This window comes from Rhea americana, unplaced genomic scaffold (assembly GCF_003343005.1).
Source record: "Rhea americana isolate MKP2758 unplaced genomic scaffold, rheAme1 scaffold_305, whole genome shotgun sequence".
NCBI lineage: Eukaryota > Metazoa > Chordata > Aves > Rheiformes > Rheidae > Rhea > Rhea americana.
The window spans coordinates 816,036-824,675 of NW_028186430.1; the positions used below are offsets into that span (position 1 = coordinate 816,036).

Genomic DNA, 8,640 nt, shown 5'->3' on the forward strand with positions numbered 1-8,640 from the left:
GCCGGGGCCGCCCCGGGAGGGGCCGAGGGCAGCGCCGCCCCCCGCCCGCGCCGCTCCTCCGGCACCTGAGCGCGAACTCCACACGGTGCACATACGTGTGTACGTATGCTACATATATACTTACGGATGTTTTATATATTTATACACGTACTTCTAAATACATTTATTTTGTACAGTGACTATTAAATTCATTTGCAAACACGCTGCTCACAAGGACACAGGCACACATGCACGCCCGTTTCTGGAAAACAGTTTCTGGGGAAAAGCAGCTAAGACTTCAGAGCCCCAGACAGCTTCCTTCGTACCAAACAACAGGCAAAAAGCCCACAGATTTTATTACAGCACGGAGTTACAGACTAGCGATACTGAACGTCATTGTAAAACATCCTTGCGTTTTTTCCTCCTCTGTAACTGCAGAGGGACACACATAGGGAAAGAATTAAATAAAAAGCAGAGCTCCATCATCATTCATCCAAAAAAGGAAAAAAAGAAACCTATTGTTGGGGATATTTTTAGCTGAACTACACATGATAAATGCAGTTCATGGGGATAAGCAGCCAAGGGCCRTCCTGTTTACAGACCTTCTCACTGAGCATCTCGCTCAGTGAGGCTGGCAGGGTACTGTGCAGTGGTTAAGAGGGCATTAGCTCTTCACCCCTGAAGCCTCTCCTTCTGCCACTTGTTGGGGACCTGTCAGCTGTGGCTGTAGGTCCCTGGTTGCTAGGCCCTCTCCAAAAAGAGACCGACTGCTTGAGATAAACCATGCCAGTATCAAAAATAACTTTGTTTCCTGCCCACACGCTTTGGATCTGAATACAAAATGCAGATAAAAGTTGCTTTATCCCAATCTGAAAACCAGGCTATTTCCACAGGATGAAAGCCTAAGTACGGACCTAAATCTGTATTCAGTCCTCCCCTGTATGAACCAGCTTATGCTTAAGTGTAGACAGATACAGATCTGGAAATGTCATGCTGAGACCTTCCCGGTCGAAAGCCCAAATCATCTGACCAAAGACAATCATACTGTGACAACAACATACAGCTCTAGGACAATGACATGTGGGGCCTGCATCATCGGAACCCAGGGATGGCTGCTGGTGTCATTTCTGCCTCTTATTAGCTAGATAGTGCTTTGTGCATCCTTTCACACACTTCTGTGGGTCCCAAAGTCACCATCATTTCAGCAACGCTTGGTCCATGCTGAAAACATACAAGAAGTCATTGTACAAATGGAAACTTACACTTTTCAGCACACATTTATGCATCATCATACAGGAAGTGACAAAGTGATTAGCTATCAGATTGCTGTTAGATCAAGAGTAGGATTCTTACTAGCGGTTTAAAGACAAGATTCAAATTCTTTTCTTCCCCTCTGAAGCAAAATGCTCAGTATGGGTCAAACTGAACCAAAAGGATTGATACTAGAGCATAAGCCAGAGTTAAGTTTTTAAGAATTTGTTTCATAAAACTTGTTTTTGAAGCTTGTAAAAACACAGAAGCACATTGCACTGCACACAAGAACTCAGTTTTGTCTAAAGCCTACAACCTTGCCAACACTCTCTACAGCTGATCCAGTGGGGTTTCTAACTTCACATTTGTGACTGCATATACATGCTTTGGTAACTTCTGCCTTTCTAAAACTCTCAGAATTTCTTTGTATCAGTATATTCATCCATAACAGCAACTGATGTCAGCTCTTGCAAGATGTCCAGACCAAATACTAATCTGCAACCACAGAGAGGATGGCTGCTAAAAGACCAGGAAGTCCCAGTCTCAGAACTTTTATTCATTTTTACCTGCTTTCCACTGAGTGCCAGGCGAAGGAGCTTCATCATACTGCTGTATTTAGTCTCTCTAGTTTGCTTCTGGAGGCTTTTCAGCTCTTTGTTCAATTCCTCCACAGTCAAAACAGCTGCCTGCTTTGTCATGAGCCTTAAGGAAAGAAGATAACCTGACAATCTGGTGACATATAGTGCAGAGGATTCTCACGCAGAAATTCCAGGAGTTATCCCAATGAAAATGCTGAATGCAAGAAAGCAAATGTCTTAGAAGACTACCAGACCAAGACTTCAGACCAATTTTGCAAAATATTCTGGCAATGGAAACAGTTCAGGGTATGCTTTCCTGCCCTTCGTTCCTATTCTATGTCATGGCACTCCTTCTGCTCACAGTTGTGTTGGTGATGCTGGCAAGCAACCTTTCAATTAAAAATTCACAGAATTTCTCACCAATTGTTAACTACACCACATTCCAAAGTAAAGCAAAATAAAAATTACAAGCATGTCCAATATCAGTATAGCAGCCAAGCTGTAAAACTCTGGAGTGAACAGGTGGGTGGGCAGGGACAGAGCTGGAAGAAGACACTTACTCTGTGACTAGTTTTCCTATTTCATCCACTTCTGCAGAAATAATTCGTAGCTGCTCTCGGGACACAGAGGGTCTAACCCATAAGTAAGAATAATCACATGACACCAAGTTCTTCAGGAGGCTTATGTGGCCCTGTAGAAAGAAAGTAAACCTGTTAAGACTGAGGTTTAAGCTGCAGGGGAAAAAAGAAGGAAACTAATTCTGTCTGAACTTTACAGACAGTTAAAAGGGAGTTCAAACACAGCACTGCTTTGTACTTTGTATGTGTTCAGAAGAAATGTGAATACTGATATTTAGTCTGCTTAGTTTTTTCACACCCACAACTAACTGGTGTGAACAGGGATAGGAAAAAAGCCCAAAGGGCTGCTGTGCCAGTACTGTACAGCCACATGCAAGCTGACTCAGAGTTAGTCCCTGGGAAGTGGCTTGCCACATTCATCTGCTAGTTCTCATGCGACAAGTAGGAAGTCACATGTTTACCCCAGACTTAGCTGCCATAGTACAATCTTCATGTTGGAACTGACAGGGTCTTTTCCTGTCCTTATAAAGGATGCTTTATTCTTTAAGAGAAATTCCCCAGACAATATAGCAGCATCCCAGGGGCACATTGGGAAACAGCTGAACTCACCCTCTTTCCTGGCTGTGGGAAGAGCCACAGTATCTTCTATCCCCTTTACYGCCTGCACTCTGCCACTTGCCTTAGATCAGGATTCTGAATTCACAATCCACACTAGTCTAACACTAAACTACATCCACTTCTGGAAAGAGGTTGCTTTTGCTTTGCTTTCAAAGCATGAGACAGCAGCAAAGGAGATGTGCCTTATGCTAACCAGTCCACAAATGCCAAAGAGCAGTCACTTCGTTCAACGTGTCCCCTCAGTGATCAACCCTTCCACCACGGGCAAGCCATATCCTCGACTACAAGATGAGGAGCACAGTCAAAAAATTAAGGGAAGTTACTGTCCCCTGCCCACACACACACACTTGAGCAGCAGTAGTGGGGGACCACACCTTTTGGGTCCCCCAAACCAAGAGGGATGCTAAGAAGCTGCAGATCATTTCCAATAGAGATACCTGGTACCACATGACTGGGGAAAAAAGGTGGAAGAACCTGGGCTTCTTTAGTCTGACAAATGATGCTAAGGGAGAAATCTCATAGCCTACATTGGCTTGAATGAGAGTTACAAAGACAATGGAAACAAACTCTTCCGGGTAACAGTAGACAGTAAAACGCAAGCAATGGCTACAAGTTGCACCTTGGGAGGTTTAGACTAGACATGAGGGAAACCTTCCTCACTAGGAGGATAGCACAGCACTAGGTCACTCAGAGAGATCATGGGACACAATCTTAGAAGTTTTCAAGACTCATCTACAAGGGAGCTCTCTCCTAGCTTAGAAAAGTACAGATGAGCTTACAACTCTGCAAAAAAACCAAGATATTCACAATACCCATTCCTGCAGGTGAGCCAACTATACCATCATATTTTGGCAGTAAACATGCACATAATCACCTGAACTGCCAGTGACAGCCATTTGCTGTTTACAACAGCCCTTTGCTWTTTGCAGGCTGCAGAGCTTCAGAGCTCAGATCAAAGCAATGTCCATAAACCAGATGAGTCTTCATCAATGAATCACACAAAATCTTTGTTCCCCATGTTCCAGTCCTCCCTAAGATGGTAACACAATGTTATCACTTTTCATACTTTTCTCAGTAGAAGAATTCGCTCCACATAATCCTTTTCTAGAACCTCTTTATCCACGTGTTGATCCCCATAGACACGCTCCACCAGCAGCTGCAGCTCTCTAATTAACTTCTGTCGTAGCTCCTCATTCTCGATATGGCGGGTGAGGTGAACCCTGGAACAAAGAAGAAAATTGCTTTTGTACTTCTTTGGGTTAGACTGACTGAATCTAATCATCTCAGTCTCACAGCATTTACCACTTAGTTCTGTATAATTGTTAGAAAAGCAACATTAAACCTGGGAGAGCCATTCAAAAACAAAGTCTTAAGCTCTAATACACCACATCGAAAGACACAGCATTCTTAGCTGCACAACATCCTAGTAATACATACATGTATTTCTAGAAGTATCTGCTGGAAGTGTTGCCTGTTTTCAGATGCTATTTTGCATCTAAACTTAAGATCTTGCATTCTCCTAGTTACATACTATCTGCCTAGGTTGCCACAGCATACCCAACACCAGCATCCTAGCATAATGCAGGAGGAGAGACAATCAAGGAAAGGCACAAGCAGGAACTACATGTAGCAGAGCAAAAAAGCCACAGTTGGAGAATCAAGCAGTGGGATCAGATAAACTGTACCACTAGACAAAGCCAAGCACTAGTAGGAAATTCTCACTGATCTACAGATTACTAAGTTTTAAAGTTACCACTGATACTAATACCTGTTGAATTCTGGGAGTTTTTCAAGATCTAGTAAGGCAGAATGGGTAGTAATTCTGCCTACTTCAAACTGCAAGATCAGCTCCTCCAAAGTCCTCCCCATCTGATTCTCTGCAAAACAATCCAACAAGGACATAACATGCATTCATTCTTCTGCACAGAACTAGTGTCACTGCTTTTTGTTATAAGCCTCAAGCTCAACACTGCTGCTACTGCACACCAAAGGAAGAAGTGACATAGGAGGGTTACTTTTCACAGCACTAATAGGAAGCAGGGACATACGCAGGTGAATAGGAAAGAACTCAGAGCAGGCATACACAGGAAGCTACCCCTCTACACAAGAACAGGCTCTGCTAACTACTGGTGAGGAACTGGAAACTGGAACATTCTGGTTGACGCTATCACACTCCTCAGTGAAACACTTCTTGCGTCATCCAGCCCAACAGAAGCAACATCACCGCCAGGAAGCCTCACTGCTCAGAAAAGGTTTAACTCCCAAGCATAGTTCCTGAAATACAAGTTAATTTATGATCCCTACCGAGCGAGAGCAACAAAAGGAGTAATTAACTCCTTACAGTCTTTCAGGTTAAACAAGCAGTGTGGAAGATTTAACACGTGATATTTCAATTATTCACCACAGAACAGAAATTTCCCCAAGAATTTGCCGGGAGCTGCCTACCTACAGCCTCTTCACCTTCAGATGAATGTTGTCCCAGGTGGAAATCCACTAGGCAGCATACTCAGTTTAAATGGCTGCACAGAAACAAAAAGTTTCTCACCATTCCACTGCACCACCCAGGAGTTCCACAGAAGCACTGGTGGCTTTTCAGTGACAGAAGCACGCTCAGATTGGCTGCTTGACTTCCATTCTCTGATCCCTTCAAGTACTATCCAAGTTACTAAAATAAATCTAACCCTTTCCTCCAGAACAGCATCAAGTAGTATCCTACCAGATACCAAACTTGTTCTCATTACCTGCAAATCCAGAGCCACAGTGAGTTATAATGTCTAGCAGAGCCTCTGGCAAGTAGCCATCCGTAGCAAAACGTTCCAGAAAAATGTCCCCCTGCCTTTTGGACAGTTTACCACCATCTTTGTTCAGAAGCAGTGGGAGGTGACCAAACTGAGGAGGATCCCAGCCAAAGGCTCTGTAGAGAAGGAGGTGCTTGGACGTTGAAGTAAGCCACTCAGTTCCACGCAGAACATGGCTGATTCCCATGTAATGGTCATCCACCACATTTGCCAGGTGGTAAGTGGGGAAGCCGTCTCCCTTGAGAATCACTGGATCGCCTTCCACATCAGCCACTTCATGCTTGCTCCAGCCATAGATCAGGTCCTGGAAGGGCTCCACACCCTTCTCGAGCCGGAAGCGGACTACCCAGTCAAAGCCTTGCGAGAGTTTCTCAGCCACTTCTTTGGATGTCAGGTGCCGACATCGGTTATCATACCTTGAGATGGGAGAAGGAACATCTCAGTTCTATATTGGCCAATCCCCTCCAACCCTTTTTACATTACCAAAACACACATATGAACTCTAAACTGATTCTTAAACTGTAGCTTAAATCCTAAATCTGCCCACTATGTGTCCAGTCAAATCATTTTACCTTTGTAGGTCACTCCTCTAAACATGTAAAGGTTTTGCTGTCTTCTCCTCCTCCTATACAGCAAGACTGTGAATATTCACCAGTTATACTTATTATCCATTGCAAAAACGGGGAGAAGCACCCATCAAGCTGATCACTCATTCCTTGGACTTTAGCTTTGGATATTACCCTGAAGTGAAAGTACAAWTATGAGCTAAACTGTTGTGCTGCTTTTCTCTTCCGGCATTCACTGCCTTTAAGGGCAGTGATACTACAATCCAACTGTGCTTCATGTTTACAAAAATTAATGAAGAAACATGTGGCAGAGGCCACCACCCAGCTGAAAAGGAACCCCTACCGTGGGGTTTGTTGGTTCCGCAAAGCCTCCTTCTTCAGCAATTCCAGACGCTGAGGGGTGCAAAAGCAGCGATAAGCTGTGCCATTTTCCAAAAGCACTTCACTGGCTCTCTTATAAAGGTCAAGTCTGTGTGACTGTTGGTAGGGTCCAAAAGAACCACCCCGGCGAGGACTCTCATCAGGTGGAATACCTGAAATATCAGTGTGATGGGATTTAAAAAGCCCTCAGGCAGAGTGAAATGCACAGTCAGAGTACATTAAATAAAGTTTAAACGGCAAGAGTCTAGAGAACATTCCAACATGGTTTCTGTTCCAGAACCACCAGCTAACTGCATCTATACAACACAGGACTCAGATTCTCCTATATTCAGAAGATAAAACTCCGATCTACAACATTAGAGTTTACAGTACRGAGTATTAAGCCCTGTGTAGAGAAAAACAGTTCTAGCAAACATCCAAACATCCTAGCAAACAGTTGAGTGAGGCATTACGTAGAGCAAAAAGTACTCAGGTGTACACATACAAAGTAGTGTACATCCTTACTATAGGAAGTGACACTAATACTACAGAAATGCAGCTGAGATGTTAGCCAATTATTTTACACACACCAAAATTACTATTCATCAGCAAAGTTGTCTTAAGTTTCTCAATCCAATAATAGAAACATTTGTGGAATCTGGCTCTAAGTTTACAATAAATCTATATTCTAAAATCACTCTCACTTTTAGGTCTTAAACTCTCAAAGAAGAAGCAAAGAATTCAAAATGAGAACTGATACCTCCAGATTCCTTTTAAGAAATAATCTGTACACAAACAATTTTTATCAGCTTACACTGAAATCTGTGAATTCCAGCTTCTGAACTTTTCATTAAGCCTCTCATGCACAATCTTTGCTAGAGCTGCATCTTGTTCTACTATCATAAAATTGCACCATTCTGTTTGTCAGGCAAAGCAGCCAAAAGAAACCTAACTAGTAATTTCTTTTATAAAATACTCTTCCAACAGGACCTTCCTAATACTCGGCCATAACAACAACTACATCATCACTACATTACCAACTATGTCATTACCTATTTGAAACACTGCATAGCTTGCTATCAGGCAAAGTAGTCTGCATTTTGGTAGTTGGTCTCTAAAAAGAGTAGAATCTTTCAGTAAGTAAAAAATGAAATACATCGCTTAGTAAATTACCTGCCCAGTCCAGCATATCTTCTATTCCTTCTGCAGCACCAGGCACCACTCGATTTTGATCTGTATCCTCCACTCTCAATATGAAAGTCCCTTGGTGCTTTTTGGCAAAAATATAATTGTACAAAGCAGTCCGAAGGCCACCCAAATGTAGAAAACCTGTTACCATACAGAAATCAGAGCAGAGCATAACAAATAAAGCGCAATAAAGGGATTTTCAAATATGAGCTGAAAGGGCAATACTACCTGTAATGCAAATTGACAATAAATACTGAGTAGGTTAGGAGGGATGTTGCAATGAAACACTTACTTGCATTGTGGGCCATTAAGGCCCTACCTTCAGTACGCAACTAAAGCACTGGTACCTGCCTTCCAAAAGTGTATTTATTCCCCGAAATAATCTGGAAATCGCTTATGAAGTAGCATATACTTGCAAATGCCATTTTCACAGTCTTTCATAAGACACTGCAGATGCTAAAGAATTATTTCCATACTGACAAGGTGAGTCTAACTTTGAAAATTACTAGCAGAAACGCAACTCCCTTCACAAATTAGTAGTGAGAACATGTACTTTAGAGAGGGGCCAAGGCAAGAGCTTTAGCCAACGCTCAGAGCACTAGAGTCGTAGGATCCATCACAAATTGGATCCAAATCATTGCCAAAATCGCAGTCAGCTCCTATTTTAGCAGCCGAAGCGCTGAGGAAGGGCAGAGCCCGGAGCCGCTGGGGCAGCCAGGCCTCC

General features: G+C 43.0%; 1 protein-coding gene across 3 annotated transcripts; it reads right to left on the reverse strand.

Annotated features, from left to right (window-relative positions):
- Positions 1–294: 294 nt before the first annotated feature.
- EARS2 (glutamyl-tRNA synthetase 2, mitochondrial) lies at positions 295–8,316 on the reverse strand. 3 transcript variants are annotated; one of them, XM_085309871.1, is made up of 9 exons: positions 8,209–8,316; positions 7,902–8,057; positions 6,712–6,901; positions 5,746–6,218; positions 4,773–4,881; positions 4,071–4,224; positions 2,369–2,499; positions 1,797–1,932; positions 295–1,200 (listed from the first exon to the last, which is right to left on the reverse strand). In XM_085309871.1, exons 1-9 carry the CDS (start codon positions 8,222–8,224, stop codon positions 1,117–1,119), a joined length of 1,449 nt encoding a protein of 482 aa, XP_085165997.1. In that variant the 5' UTR covers positions 8,225–8,316; the 3' UTR covers positions 295–1,116. The 3 variants fall into 3 exon arrangements, with proteins under 3 accessions (XP_085165997.1, XP_085165996.1, XP_085165998.1); XM_085309870.1 differs by lacking the exon at positions 8,209–8,316 and having other exon boundaries at positions 7,902–8,179; XM_085309872.1 differs by lacking the exons at positions 295–1,200; positions 1,797–1,932; positions 8,209–8,316 and adding an exon at positions 1,939–2,022 and having other exon boundaries at positions 7,902–8,179.
- Between the last annotated feature and the right edge of the window lie 324 nt (positions 8,317–8,640).

Coding starts and splice junctions, on each gene's coding strand:
- EARS2 (XM_085309870.1), bottom strand. CDS start 8,088: ATGCTCTGCTCTGATTTCTGTATGGTAACAGGTTTTCTACATTTGGGT. Junction 4,225..4,772: donor AAACTCCCAGAATTCAACAG/GTATTAGTATCA, acceptor TCTTTGTTCCAG/GGTTCACCTCACCCGCCATA. Junction 2,500..4,070: donor GAATTCTTCTACTGAGAAAA/GTATGAAAAGTG, acceptor TTCTTTCTACAG/GGCCACATAAGCCTCCTGAA.